General features: G+C 42.0%; 1 protein-coding gene across 1 annotated transcript in view; it reads left to right on the forward strand.

The window, feature by feature from the left end:
* LOC119474766 (transcription factor IIIB 90 kDa subunit-like) overlaps nucleotides 1-16187 on the forward strand; it is a 123488-nt gene that overhangs the window by 36018 nt on the left and 71283 nt on the right. Inside the window, exons 7-12 of the mRNA XM_037747029.1 lie at nucleotides 1099-1248; nucleotides 5524-5617; nucleotides 5970-6096; nucleotides 8309-8348; nucleotides 8858-8950; nucleotides 12006-12314. Of these exons, the coding sequence (XP_037602957.1) occupies nucleotides 1099-1248; nucleotides 5524-5617; nucleotides 5970-6096; nucleotides 8309-8348; nucleotides 8858-8950; nucleotides 12006-12314 (813 nt within the window). The remainder of the gene's footprint in view (nucleotides 1-1098; nucleotides 1249-5523; nucleotides 5618-5969; nucleotides 6097-8308; nucleotides 8349-8857; nucleotides 8951-12005; nucleotides 12315-16187) is intronic.

Raw genomic sequence — 16187 nt, forward strand, 5'->3', positions numbered from 1 at the left:
AGTCACTGAAACGGTAGCATGATGGACTCTCTTTGCCGAGATTTATCCTCTCCAGTTAGTCACACACGAGACAAAAGCTGAATGCGATCGTCACAGGATACTGAACACCCATAAACCGAGTCTTTTACTGCAGTTGCTTCGGATTACAGTAGAAGTATAAAGCTGTGTCACACTCAATACTCCTTATATAATGTCCTCTATAGTTTAACCTAGGGGTCAGCAACCTGCGGCTCTTTAGCCCCTCTCCAGTGACTCCCTGTGGATTTTTAAAAATGGAAATGAATAACTGTTTACATCATTGTTGTAGGTCTATGGTACGACGGTACGACAGAGTATTAAGGCCACATTGAGGAAAAAAAACCCCTCTAAATCCCTCTGGTGGGGTTGGTTGCTGGAGTCTGAGAACCTGCATGATTTTGCACGGACTCTGACGCGGTTGCACCGATGACAAGCTTTAAGAAATATAGAAATATTCAATCTTCTCGCTGATGCTTTCATTTACTTATGTAGGTCATATAGAGGCATCAGTATTACACTGAGATTGTTTCATAACCAGTTAAAAGTTCCTCACAGTTACTTTAAGTTATTTGATGTGAGGAATATCTCTGACAAGGTGGCACAATCCTTTTAAATTCTATATTTTAATAACAGAAAATGGTCATTGTTCTTTAATGTGGATCTGCGTCAAAATACAGTGGATTTCTTTTTAGTCTACTGCAGTAGTTTATACTGAAAAATGATAAAAACTGCCATATCTCACAGTGTTAAGAGTTTCTTTTTCTACATCCTGATCTGCACCAACAACCCATCACTTCTTCTCTGGTCCGTTGACTTTCTTTCTATCTATTTTGAGTGATCCTGTGAAATAACAGAGAAACAAAAACGGTCTAAAAACATAACCTACATTGGCAGGGGTATGTAAAGGAACAAATGCTCCAGATTTTGAAGGACTGACTGAATCTGAACATGCACTTACAAGATCACACACACACACACACACACACACACACACACACACACACACACACTTCCTCCTCCTCCTGAAGTCTTCCTTCTGATCGACTAAACTTGAATAAAACGTTTTCCTGTCCCCACCAGACCCGTGCCTGTACATCGCCCGCTTCGCCCAGCTGCTGGAATTTGGGGAGAAGAACCACGACGTGTCCATGACGGCCATGAGACTGGTGCAGAGGATGAAGAGGGACTGGATGCACACGGGACGAAGGCCGTCGGGACTCTGTGGAGCAGGTAACCGTGAGACAAGGTGGCGTTTGATAGATGGAGGTTTTTTTTAATATTATTTCTGGTGCTGGAAGCAGCCTGGAGGCTCCGAGCAGCAGGTCGGTCATTAGAGGATTCCTGGTTTCAGTCCTCTGAGATAAAACGCTCTCTGCTCTGTTGGCACCGAACATCAAGGTGTCCTTAATCAGGACACTTCAACCTCAGATACTCAGAGACCATCAGTGTTTATAACTCAGTCTGACACTTCATATTCTAACTTTATAGAACAACAACCTCATGCTTCTCTACCAAGTGGATTTCATGACAAGTTTTGCTTTGCAACTGGTGATTTTATCAGGAGTTAGTGAAAAGGCTTCATGGAAATAATCCAATACAAACCAGAATGAGTGAAAGTTTACGGGGGAGATCAGCATGAGGAGCATACTTGCCAACAATGAGACCTCAAAAAAATATTTCCCCCAGAAAAAATAGTTTCAGAGACAGCGTTTTTAATTTTAATTTTACTTTTAATTCTCAGGAAAGAAAAACAGAATAATTTTCCCCTCTGGTGTGAACTTGTGTGAATCTCTGGTATAAACTAAAATTCATCAGTTTTTATTGATTCATTAATTTGTTTTGCCTCTGCTTGAGTATTTCTTTCTCTTAGTTCTCTCCATTTCTCTCTCCGTCTCTCACTCACTGAAGATCCTTTCAGGCACAACGTGACAACGGCGCCACTGCGCTCTGAAACCTGTTATTTCCAACTGCTTTCTTCGCGCCATAACGGTTTTTCGCTGCACCGAGCAAAGCCCAACTTTGCACGCTGTGATGCGCGGTGAACGCAACTCAAACAGTGCTGAGCTGGAGCAGCTCTCTTCCGCCGGGAAACGACTTTTAGTGTAGCTCTATTGTCGTCCAGGTGGAAACAGTAAGGCTTACACACAGTGCCAGAAACAGGTTGAAATAACAAAAATGACAAAAGAAAGTGTGAAAATTTGCCATAAATCTGGAGAAATACGGGGAAATCGTGACCCCTAGGAAAGCAAGTATGATGAGAAGTTGTTTTTGTGTCTTAAAATGCATGAATAGATTCATGGAAAATGTTCTATATTACAACAAGCAAACCTCCCCGTCACAGTGCAGAGTGCAGAATTACTGTAGCTGTTATTATCTAGTGATGTAATCAGAGCCCTGGATCTGAGTAAGGAGGTGGTGCAGAAACTGTTGAGTAAGAAACAACGGTTTTAAGGTAAGAGCTCACACTGTTAGTGTGTGATGTCAGGCCTGTGTACTCTGCAGGAATCTGAGTTTTCTGTTGTGGTATATTTTGATAGGAAGTTCAGACTGTACATGCTTGCATTACTAATTCATATCCAGAATGAGGAGACTTCTGTGCACTTAACTTGCGTTGGTAGTTTGGGACCCACTCACAGTTTATTTCTCACTACCTGCAAGAGAGGTTAGTCTTGTTATTACTGCAAATAGCACTGGAATTCATGTTAGCTTGTTGACAGTTGTTTAATCAATGTGAGGTGCACAGTAAAAAAGTTTTGGTAATGCAAGGACGAGTGCCGCAAAACAATGTCGTGGTAAAATCCTAAACGTGTTCTGAAGTCCTGAAATAAGGGATGCACCGATACCACTTTTTATTCAGACCGATTATAAGTACTTACATTTGGGTACCACCGAGTACCAATACGAGTACTGCTCTGTGCCAAAAGACCCTCGTTAACAGCCAGCTGCAGGGTGTGAGCGAAACACGGCAGGCTGGGGAGTCCCGCATACGAGGCGATGCTCCGCGACCGGTCCAGGTCGGCTTGGAAAGGCTCGGGGCGAAGGTGCTTCCCGGGGCCGTGGACAAAGTGTCACCGGGGCGTACTGTCCTCCAGTGCGCCCCAACCCCGTCGTGCCCCCAGGGCGGGGCTCAGCCTACGTAAAAGGCGCCAGGGGTCTGCGGTGATGAACCCATCCGACCCGTCTTGAAACACGGACCAAGGAGTCTAACGCACGCGCGAGTCAGAGGGTGCAAGTATGACCCCGTGGCACAATGAAAGTGGTATCGCTGCCGTTGTATCGGAGCCGTTTTGCGAGTACGAGTACATGAGCACAGTATCGGACCCGATACTCGATACTGGTATCGGTATCGGTGCATCCCTACCTGAAATAATCCCAAAATGCAGCTTAAAGAGTCTTAAAAATGTTGTTGTTTCTCGTGCTGTTCTTCTGGTGAGAAATGTAATCACAGTAATCACGCACGCCCACTTTTGATGGGTCAACAGATCCTTTTCATTTTCAGCTTTTGAAGGATTACATAAGCTTTGTTTCTACTCTAACGGCCTCAGAAATGATTAGATGTGTTTTTCCAAGTGCTCCATTTATCACTTTGTTTTTCCTGTGATGGAAATATGTTTTCCTCTGTGTTCTATCGCTCAACCTGACCTCTGACCTCTCCCTGTAGGAGGCAAGTGAAATGAGAATCTCCTCCATACAGATCAATAATGTAACACGGACACATTAAAACCGAGAACGCTTTGTAACACGATGAACAGGGAGTGTTTGTCCTCCAACCGGTTCAGTCGCTGGGAATCCTGACGTTAAACCTCGCGGCTCTTGCAGGTTTTGCTGCCAGCCAGGTTAACAAATGTGTTTTTATTATCGACTAGTGGGCGAGGCCAACCTGCCAGCACCTGCCTAAACTTACCTCAGTTAGTCTGCTGTTGATTCTCCACCCTGCCCGTCAGCGTCTGTGTGTGAGTTTATGTGAAACAGCTGAGCTCAAAGCTTCATCTCTGCTCTGCTAGCATCAAACTGAACACACTCAGCTTTGATGCATTACCAGCTAAGACGTCCTGATATGGAATCACAGGGCTCCCTGCATGTTTACGCTCACCGCTTCACTTTTGGTCTTCCTCTGTTCCTCTGCTGCATTGCCTGAATAATTAATTTCTCATCATAAATCATTGAGAAGGATACAGTCGGACGGGAGACGGAAAAGTTTCTTCCCAAATATGATGCAAATAGATATCAACACTGTTGATGAACCATAAACATGTAACTGCAAGAAAGTTCAAGGACAATGAGGTCATAAAAGTAAAGTAAGAAATGAGTTAACTCTACTTTAAGGAAGGAAAACCAGCAGCTCTGAAGTTACGTGGTTTCAAGGTAACGGCAGTAAAATGTTTGAGAGTCGTCAGTGCAGCTAAAAGCCATCACTTCAGTCCTAAAGGCTGTTAGAAGTGTGCATGTAGAAGTAGAAGCATGCATCTATCTTTTAACAGGCTCTTGAGCGAGGCAACTCTAATGACGGTTATATAACTGTTCCCCTTCAAGGCTCGCGCTGCATTCATTGCATAATATTAGTGTTCTTGGTACTCCTTTTGAGAACTGTTTTTGTGTGTGTGTGTGTGTGTGTGTGGGCGGGCGGTCTGTTGCTCTGCAGGCTCAGGTGCTCCTGTCCTGTCCTCTACAAGGTGTACACACAGAGACGCCTTAAAACAACATAACATTCAGCCTGGTTGATAATGCACAAGGCAAAAAGTGTGTAATAAGAATGCTGTTCTTGATTCAAGCGTGTCTTGTGTACGCCATGTAGTCTGTACCGACTGTAATGTAAACGCATTCGCGTGAATATGCAACGCTCAGAGCTAGAGACGTAGACTAAAGTGTGTGAGAGACTGCTTATGGCGGGAGGGGAGGTGGAAGGGTCCAACAAACACAGGAGACCGGTCATCGAGACCGGCATTTTTGTTTTATAAGCTACACGTGTTTTTTTAGTGACGTTAATGACATATATTCCGCACTTATGTTACGTTGTTTCTGTACGTATTTTACCTGGTCGTGTCTAGAAGGTAACCCACAATCTGGGGAAACTCTCGCGAGGTGGTTAAGGTTAGGATAGGTCGTTGGACAGCTAGTCTAGCGACAGTGTTTGGAGATTTCAGATCAGATTTTGCAATTTGCGGGTTCCCTTCTTGGCACAACCAATATTCACACTTTTGCGAGGCAAAACGTGACACTGACACGCTACCCTCTGGTGGACAGGTGGGTCTATTACACGCTTTTGCGCGATATCGGGTTGGCTCCTGTCGTGTCGGCTCTGTCCTGCAGTCTTCAAGGTGTACACACACAGACGGCTAAAACATATTTAAACACAAGACACACAGAATATGAAATGTATGTTCTGTTTTTATTTGTGTTGTGTACAATTTGCATCGTTAAGGGATGACACAGGTTGAGATATAAATGTGTAGAGACATGTTGGTTAATTCTCATCCTATTGTGTTTTTCTCTTCCTGTTTCCAGCTCTGCTTGTTGCCGCTCGTATGCACGACTTTCGCCGCACCACCAAAGAAATCGTCAGCGTTGTGAAAGTGTGTGAAACCACGCTAAGAAAAAGGTGGGTGGTACAAGTTTTTGATGTTTTTGAGTTTGACATTTCTCCTCCCATACAGCCTAAAATGCTGAATTTGGTATCGGAGAGTCTATGCACATGCTCAGTACCGATCAGGCAGGTAAAAATGGTATCGTAACATCTCAAATTGAAAAGCTAACTTATTGGACGATGGATGAAGTTTGATATTTGTAGAATTTAGTACGAAAATTCAGACAAAATATTTGAGATTGAGTCTTTCTTAGACAGGAGTTGTCTGTTTTATTCTGTCTCAAACTATCTGACCCAGTTTTGTGTTTCATCTCAATTTGTTTGATTTGATGATTTTTAACTCGTCGCCCTGCTTCTCCTGCATTAGACTTATAGAGTTTGAGGACACACCCACCAGTCATCTGACCATCGAAGAGTTCATGAAGATGGATCTGGACCAAGAGTGTGACCCGCCCTGCTTCACAGCCGGACTGAGGAAGAAAAAATTCAATCAGGTGTGGATTTTAACACATACTGTCAGGACAAACAAGCTAGCATGTGTTGATTTAAAGGGATAGTGTTTCTCAGTGGGGTTGTATGAGGCACTTATCCATAGTCAGTGTTTTACCTACAGTAGATGATGGTTGACACGCCCCCAGTTTGGAGAAACAGACAGGAGTACCAGCACTGGAGCAAAGCAATGTACTGCTGTGGACGGGGGGGCAGCAGCAAAACACATTTTAGACACCTAAAAAAATTAATTATATTTAGAATATTTTCACCACTTTACCTTGCTGTCAGACAGTCCTTTCCGACGGGGAACTGAAGCCACCAGACTCTTTTGACAAAACAGTAATTTTACATCGCCCAACACGGGAGCTGCTGGTCTACCGCTGCCTCTACTGGTCAGGTTGTTTGTGCTATTTTGTGACTTTGGTAAATCCAAACTAACCCTTTCAAACACCAAAGTCACACAATAACACAAACAAACTAACCGATCAAGGCAGCGGTCGACCAGCAACTCCTGTGTTCTGCGAGGTAAAATTACTGTTTTTTTCAATGGAGTCTGGTGGCTTTGAAGAGAGCACAAGTAACGGCTTCAGTTCCCTGTTGGAAAGATCTACTGTAGGTAATACACTGACTATGGAGAAGCACCTCACACAACCCCACTTCAAAACACCCAAAACTATCCCTCTAATCTGTCAATATCAGAGAAAAGGTTCACATCCACAGTTTTCCATCCATGTTTTTTATCAATTTTGATAATTGCTTATGAAATTACCCTTTTTCCCCTTCAGGGAATATTAAAATTTCCTCTTATACGGTATTTTCTTGATGATTACATGCAGCCCGCAGGCGCTCTCCAAAAATTAATGAAGGGTATTAACCTCTAAAGTAAAACCGTCAAAGATCACCATTCACTACATCCACACACTCAACAGAGAGGTGGGCTTTATATCAGATCTTGGGAGAATCGTGGTTTTGTAAAGCTTCAACAAACAAGATACACCATATTAATTAGTGAACTTCAGAGGTGTTTATAGGTGATTCTGTTGCCTTTGAACACAGCCAGACTAACTGTTTCCCTTCTGTTTCCAGTGTTTATGCTAAGCTAAGCTAACAAATACTTATATATCTAAAAATGTAATTATTCCACTAAGCCTTTAGCCAGTTAGCTTCAGGCAACACATGACTTTGAACTTTATTTTGGCATTTTGTGATGCAATGTGAGATGATGGTACAGCTGACTTTCAAGTCAGAAAATGTTTTGTGCTTTTTAAAGTAACAAATTGAAGTAAAAAAAGTAATATTAAAACATGTAAATTATGCAGATATCATCTTTAATCCACGTTAGAGAGTTGGGATTTGTGTCAGATTTGTGTTTCCAGTATCCTACATCAAGAAATGAATCTGTTTTGAGATGCTAGTGTCAAAAATGTACAACTGAAGGAATATTTCACCCACAAAATGACCATTTGTATATCAATCAATCAATCAATCAATCAATCCCTCTCGCAAGATGGTAAAGGTTAGGCATTGATTTTGAATAGTTAAGGCTAAGATATGTCGTCGGGCAGTGAGCAACGCAAGAGTTTTTTGCGCGCTTTTGCAATTTGCAGGTTACCTTCTAGACACCACTGCCAAAACACAAGATTGCGACGGCCAAAAAGCCACAAACCAATGGATGATGTCACGGTGACTAGGTCCACTTGTTATATACAGTAAACACTGGAAATAGGTCCAAAAGGGCAACAAACGTGAGCGGTCAAATGATCATACATGTTGTAAACATGACAGTTTTGCTCTTCATGTAGGTAAAACCGAAAATGAGTGCACCTTTAATCCCTCTGGTTGCAAAAAAACAGACGGTTTCGTACAGTCTGTGGTCATTTCTAACATTTTCTCTAGACACAAAGGGAAAGATGAATGTCACGAGGTTTTTAGAGGATTGAAAAAGCAGAAGAGTTTAATCGTGATTCCTTCTACAGAACAGAAACAGAAGATCTGACTGTTTGTCACTCTGTTCTTCAGTTGTGTGTCTCACGCCAACAGACACCAAATCAAACTTCTGTACTCTCAGGAAGAAGAAGAAGAAGAAGTACTTCTGAAAGCTGCCGTCAGCCACCCACAGTCCTCGTGTTATGATCATCTTTTTATTCTGAGATCTTTTACTTTGTTAGATTTCCTTTCATTCAGCTGCTCTGCTTTGTCTCCCTCCCTCTGCAGCTGGAGATCGAGCTGAAGAAACAGATGGATGACGTGGAAGGTACGAATACGATATCCTTGTCTGTTTGCCATCACGTCAAAGACATCGTGACTCTCGGGCTACTCGTTTCCTTCTTATCTTCAAGAAAATGAACCTTCTTAGCTTTTCATGGTAGTTAGACTCCCATTCATCACACTGACGAAGACGGAGTTTGGTAACACTTTCTTATTGTGTTGGAAGTGTCTGCCATTTGGCTGACCTTGACTCCGTGCACATCAGTGCTGGTATGATGGATAGAAACTGAAATGCCGCAGCGCACACAGAGAGAGGAAACGGCTCCCTGTTTTTGTTCATGATTTAGTTCCAGCACGACATGTAATTAACCGTGCATTATGTTGCAGTACTAACGTATTATATTGTAATTATGGTAGATGTAATTTTAAGGGGTTAGCACGCAAGAGAAGTATCATTTCTTTTTAGGGACATGAGAAAAAGTTTCTGCATCTTAACTTTTCTGTTTTTCCAGTGATGAATGTAACGTCTGTGTTTTTCATTCTCGTCTTCGACAGATGAAATTCAAGGCTATCAGGACGAAATAGACGCAGAGCTTCAGGACTGTCGACCCAAACTGAGAGGAGTTTACGCCGCCTACGCTAAGATAGGTGTGTTAGGTTTTTAAACTTTTTATTTATGCACATTTTTCACATTACAAGGACGTAGTCTCTGAGATTACAATCACAAATGTGTCATGAATTTTGTTGCGTCTACAGTCGTGTTCTTAAAGGGACTGTTTTGTAAGTTCTTACACGTATAAATCATTGCGGGTCGGTGTCCCATGCGCGCTCGCGTGTGGCTACGCCGTTCAGACTCAGACTCCAACACAAACTACACGGAAGCACCAAAACCACAAAGTTGTATCTAGTGAAGCCCGTCTGTTAAACAGTGTTGGCCGCGGTCGGAGGACGCAGGGAGACCGTAGCTTTGGTCTCCAGGACCGGAGTCTCTGCTGTACTCTGCTCCTCTGCTTGCCTTCACTCACACACCGCACTCGTTCTTGCTCTTTCACTCCACCTCTAGACGTGAACGCGCGCTCACTCCACACTGCAGAAGAGTTAGTTTAGCTCTGAGAATATCTAGTGAATGAACAGTGGACGTTTGTGCAGAAATAAATGCTGCAGCTCCTCCAGACCAACAGAGGTTTCCCGTGTCTTGTGAAGTGACGGGGCTCCGCAGAGACAAACGTTATCGTCTCCGACCAAAGCTCCGGTGTCTCCCCTGTTCCCTCCGGCCGCGGTCGGGAGGCTGAGGCTGGAAAAGCCAACACTAGGATCAGCATTGATTCATGGAGAGACCTTCGTCTGGTCAGCTAACATTACTGCCAAGCAGCTGAAATATAGAGTGATATTGTGCTTTTAGCTGACGTGTGTCGCCTCACTGTGTTGAGCGATGATCATTCATGTCTATGTAGAGCGAGCACAAGCGCGAGCAACAAGGCGCTGACTTTCGTTGACTAAACGGCCACAGGTGTCGCTGTTAACAAGACATTTCTGATTCTTACATAGAGTCCCTTTAATTTGAATAACAGATCGTGTTTTACATTTTTTACCCCACTGCTGGTAAGGATGCAAGAAAAGAAAATGTGTCTCTCAGCTTACTATTTATTATTGTGGTGTGTAATAAACATCAGAGCCTCATTTGGCTGCAGTGAAAACTAATTTTGTAACATGAGATTTGATGTGTCAATAAAATACAACAGCAATAACACGACCGGCTGTAGATCTGAGTCGAGTGGGACGCCCGAATATACAAACATCACCGGGGGAAACGCACACACACACACACACACACACACTGTCAGCCAATCACACACACACGGAGGCCCACCCATGAAAAACAACACATCAGAGTGAACTCCCTGTTCTCTCTCTTTCTCATTATCTGTTTCTACCTTTGGCTCTTTATCTCTGGCCCTCTGTCTGTTCCTCTGTCACACACCAACACACACACACACACAAACACACTCTCTCCCCGTATCCCACTGTTTACACACTGCGTATGTGTGTGTGTGTGTGTGTGTGTGTGTGTCGCAGGCTGTCACTGATTTCAGGCGTGTTTCTCTTCCAGCTGCTGCGACACTTCCAGAGCTCCGGCGGCATTTCGTTTCTTCTTCTTCTTCTTCTTCTTCTGATTATCGAGTAGCTTCTTCCTGACGTCTGTGCGAGGACGTTTTAATTGAGGCTGATTAAAGGACACGTTTTAATTAGATACCAGGACCGCGAGAGGACGGACGGAATTATGAGCCCAATTATTTAGTCTGGATGTGATTATTTATCAGCGTCTTTACCTCACTGTGGCATTTTATATCAATATCTTCTCTAAATTCTAAATATATAATAATGTGCTTTTTTTTTTTTTTAATTGGAGAACTGAAATGCAGATATATAATTATACCCGTCTAATTATACAACGTGACTAACTCTGCTGCTTTATTATTAATCCCCGGGTAACACTGAGGAGTCATGAACTGTATAATAACGCGGTAAAGGTGACACAAACTGTATTATAATTATTAAAAATACGCATTTTGTACGTGGACATATATTTCATTAAACACATTTTGTGTTGAGTGACCTTCTAGTTGCTGGAAAATTATGATTGGTGGTATTTCTCACTATATTCTGACATTTTATAGACTTGGCAATTAACTGATTAATTGAAATGATGCCCAACACACATATGCACTTTAAGTTAATAAATATAGGGCTGGGCGATAATTCAATATGATAATTTACCGTCTTTCACAATATTGATGTCTAAATTGATAATAACGAGCACATACAAACTAAGATTTCTTAGAAAATATAAAGATTATGGGAATACCCCAGTCTAGTTGACCTAAATCTAATTATTGTCTAAATCTGGTTGCTCTGTATTTGTGTTCACGCACGTAAACATCAGTCAGTGTATAGCTGGAATATTTATCTCTACTATTATACACTCACCGGCCTCTTTATTAGGTACATCTTGCTAGTACCGGGTGGTCTTCTGCTGCTTCAAGGTTGGACGTGTTGTGCGTTCAGAGATGGTATTCTGCATACCTTGGTTGTAACGAGTGGTTATTTGAGTTACTGTTGCCTTTCTATCATCTCCAACCACTCTGCCCATTCTCCTCTGACCTCTGACATCAACAAGGCATTTCCGTCCACACAACTGCCGCTCACTGGATATGTTCTCTTGTTGGGACCATTCTCTGTAAACCCTAGAGATGGTTGTGCTTGAAAATCCCAGTAGATCAGCAGTTTAATACTCAGACCAGCCCGTCTGACACCAACAACCATGCCACGTTCAAAGTCACTTAAATCCCCTTTCTTCCCCATTCTGATGCTCGGTTTGAACTTCAGCAAGTCGTCTTCACCACGTCTAGATGACGTAATGCATTGAGTTGCTGCCATGTGATTGGCTGATTAGCTGTTTGTGTTAACAAGCAATTGAACAGGTGTGCCTAATAAAGTGGTCGGTGAGTGTATATGTTCCTTTTGCACTAAAGTTTGTAATGAATTCCCGATATTGATCCTAGTCCCATTGAGTTTGTGTTGGACTCCATTTCTAACCGAACGTTAGCTATTGTTGCACACTGTTAACTTACATACAGTCCCTTTTAAAGAAATACATTTAAACAACACATTAATTCCATATCTATCTCTGTCCCTCTCCCAGACGGTGAAAAGGCCGATGGCGACGTCCTCTCCACATCGACGGCAGACTGCGAGGAACCAGGAGAGGAAGAGGAGCTCCAGGCCGTGGCCAAGCACTTTGGCAAAGACCTCGACGAGCTCACGCTGGAGGCTCTGATCAAACTGGAGCAGAGGAGACCAGAGGGGGAAGAGGAGAACCAGGACCAGGAGGAGGATGTCCCGAAGCGAAAAGCCCCGTCGCTGGAGTCCATCCTGGGCCCGATGCCCACGGCAGCCACGCTCGGCCTCCCCGAGTCCATCGGCGACTGCATCGGGGACGGGAAGGAGAACGGTGAGTGCAGCTTTATCACGCTAGACGTCTCATTTTGAGGCAGAACAATCCCATTTGGTATCACTTTACCAGAAATGAGATTAACTGGATTGAAGGTTTTGTCACAGACGGGGCATAATAATCTCATTTGTTGGCAAAAATAGCTCTGAAGCTTTTCTCCGTGCTCTGGTTTTAGATTTGTTTTTAGATTTGTTTTCATCATCTGTTTGTGCTTTGTAATACTTTTCTTCTTTTTTTGCATTTTGATGTGTCATGAGAATGATCCAAGCAGACGGGGAGGAAGATGGTGGTTGTATTTAATAACTCTTGACAGCAGTTAAGAGAATCTGGTGCTTTTTAAAACAACATTTCAGGCATTATATTGTTTGATTTAGCAAACATCTTTTTATAAAAGCAGCAGTACCCTTGAGAGGATGGTCTGATTATGAATGCTGCGGCGACACCGTTCATCCTTGACTGTGTCTGGTACCTACCGTATCACCGTAATAACCCATAATCAAGTTAAAGAATGCTCTCCCAGGTTTAATTGTCGTAATTAACTCTGCTCCAGGATGAAATTGGCTGAGCTGTGTGTGAAATTTGTCATCCCTTATTATGTTTCACCCTTTTTAGCATGCCACAGACGGGTTGGGAATGTGTGGGAGGCGAGGTAGCCGAGTTACTTAACCCTCGAGGTGGCTGACGTGTGGATTTGTGCCAAAATACTGAAAGTTGTTGTTTTGTTCATTTAAGTGCGGGTGTCTCTGGAGGCGTTGTCTGTCAGGTTTTTTGTGTAGAAGCAAATGATGGCATTTAAACTCAGGTGAAGCAAATTACTGCAACAAGACAGGAAGAATAACTGTGAACAGCGTGGTTTGGTAGGTGAACATCACCTGTTCCAATTATAGGAAACGGTGAAGGAAAACATAAATGTGGACTTGAGTCAGGTGACTTAGACTCGACTCAAACCATGAATCTGATGACTTTAGACCATACTTGCCAACCCTCCCGATTTTCCCAGGAGACTCCGATTGGACACATTTTCACACCTTTTTTCCTTTTCGTTATCTCAACCTCTTTCTGCTACTGTACAGCCTGTATAAGGCCTACTACAACAACAATAGAGCTACACCACATGACGTTTCTTGGCAGAAGAGAGCTGCCTGCAACACAACGGTTTAAACTTCGCCAAAGTTGGGCTTTGCTTGGCGTGGCGATGGCGCGGTGTAAGCCATTGGAAATAACCGGTTTCAGAGCGCAGTGGCGCAGTTCTCCCTATTTTGAGGTCTCAAGTTTGGCACGTATACTTTAGACTCAACTTGAGAAAACACTTATACCAATGATTCTAATATGAAAGGCTAGCGTACTTTCTGTTTGTTTTACTGATGAGAGGAAATGAATAAGATAGCCTGTTTACTCCTAAAGCCTAAATGCATTTATTTGATCTCATTTTATATATATATATATATATATATATATACAGTGTGTGTGTATATATATATATATATATATATATATATATATAAAACATATATATACAAATATATATATATATACATACAGTGTATATATACATACATATATACTGTATGTATATATATACTGTATGTATATATACTGTGTGTGTATATATATATATATATATATATATATATATATAAAACATATATATATATATATAAAACATATATATACAAATATATATATATATATATACAGTGTATATATACATACATATATACTGTATGTATATATATACTGTATGTATATATACTGTGTGTATATATATATATATATATATATATATAAAGTATTTAACATGTGTATAAGTTTTCAATAACACATGCATAAAACAAAGTTGTGTTTTATTAAACGTATATCTCTTTGAAATGGCTGGTTTACCTATTTAAGATAATATGAGGTGATGCAGAAATGGCAGTAAAAATGTTCATTTACGCACAAATTTGCTCTTCTCACGATGTCTAGATATCAGGCCTATTGTGAATTGAGTTTATTTGCGTTCATGCTCACAGTTAACAACTGAATAGAAGCAGAATTTACACTGATAAAAACTAAAAACTATACATTTATTCATAAACACATACGCCCAACTCATACATGTGCATTTACAAATCAAACCATACACTTACATACAACCATGCATACATTTTAAAAACCACACTAAAAAGAAAACAAACAAACCCGCAACCCTCCACTATCCATCTCATGTTCCCTTCACTTCTGTGTTGTACAGTCTGTTTGTATTTTCTGCTCCTGCCTCTGGGAGTAAATCCTGGAGTGGATGTTGTGAGTGTGTCATCTCAATTGGGTCGCGATGGTTTGTAATTTTTGAAAAGTGGGTCCCCAGAAAGAAAGTTTGGCAAACACGGCTCTAGTCCGTGTTAGAGGCAGCAGGACGGTGTGTGTGTGTGTGTGTGTTCATGATAATGAAGGAAGATGTCACCCAGTGACACAATGAGGCTCACTGATGTGTTTTTAATAGTTTATGGACGACAGTGGAGCTCTGTGGTACAGAGAGAAGATATATCCGGCTCTGATACAGACAATACGTGTTAGTAGATCTATTCAGTGTTGTTGTTTATTTATATTGACAGACTTTTCCTTTATTAAGTGTGACTGTTGCTCACCTGCAGCCAGGTAACGTGAACCTAAATGATCCAAACACAAGAACAGACTGAACTCTTCCTCTGTATAACCCGTAGGAGTGATCACACCCTCCCTCCGTCAACGTGACTTATTAACAGTTGCAAAAATAAAGCGACTACAGGGATCCATCATGCGTTGCCTATAATTACCTAATTACGCGAGTAGGATGTTGTGCGCTCCCTTTTATCAGGGTATGCAGAGGCGTTGATGGATGTGAGGTAATGGTGCCATGCAAGCTACATCTGTCCTGATGAGGAAACCGGTGTTTTTATGGCTCTGAGTCGGGGCGGATGATGGGGGGATGGAGGAGTCCAGGAGGTGGGAGGTGGGAGGTGAAGTGTGTTTTGATGGATGGATGTTGTGAGGAGAAGAGGCGGTGAAGTGCTCTAATGTTTGGAGAACATCCTGTAACTTAAAGGTCACAGGTTTGAAGCCTCTTCTGTGTCCGTAAATATTGACCTGGGCCTCATTTCACGTCACGTCAGATCTGATTTCTTCCCCACTTAGACTGATCTCCACCGTTAACCTGATTTATAGTTTTATGATCTCCACCGTTAACCTGATTTATAGTTTTATGATCTCTACCGTTAACCTCATTTTGGCGTTGTATATATTGTGTATATATTTGGGATTTGCACTCATCCTACTTTGTATTGCAAACTGCTGAACAGCAATTTCTTTCTGGATAAATCAAGTTTTCATCTTACCTTTTTTCTCCACAATGACTACGCGTAGAGGTTAACCCTCAGAGACCCACAACAGACCCGTTTTAGGCTTTTTTAGGGGGGTGCAGGGGGTCTTTAGGGGGAGATAGCAGGTCAACAGTGGATGTCACATAGAAGTGGTGTACAGCTCAGCACTGTGTGTCGAGTTGTTCTAGTTATAAATCAGAAATAAACACAAATTAATGATGAATTGATTCATAATTTATTGTAAATTGGAAAAGTGTATAAGGACTAAGTTTGATCCATCCATCCTCTGAATGCTCTAGGTCTCTAGTTTGATCCATCCATCCTCTGAATGCTCTAGGTCTCTAGTCTGATCCATCCATCCTCTGAATGCTCTAGGTCTCTAGTCTGATCCATCCATCCTCTGAATGCTCTAGGTCTCTAGTTTGTGGCTGTAAAGTTTCATGAGGCTGTGATTATCCTAGAGGTCACCACAGGTCATTTTATACAGTGAGGTCAAGTTAAAAAAAAATGGTCTCACTACAATGAAATGTGTCCT

This window comes from Sebastes umbrosus, chromosome 16 (assembly GCF_015220745.1).
Source record: "Sebastes umbrosus isolate fSebUmb1 chromosome 16, fSebUmb1.pri, whole genome shotgun sequence".
Classification (NCBI taxonomy): domain Eukaryota; kingdom Metazoa; phylum Chordata; class Actinopteri; order Perciformes; family Sebastidae; genus Sebastes; species Sebastes umbrosus.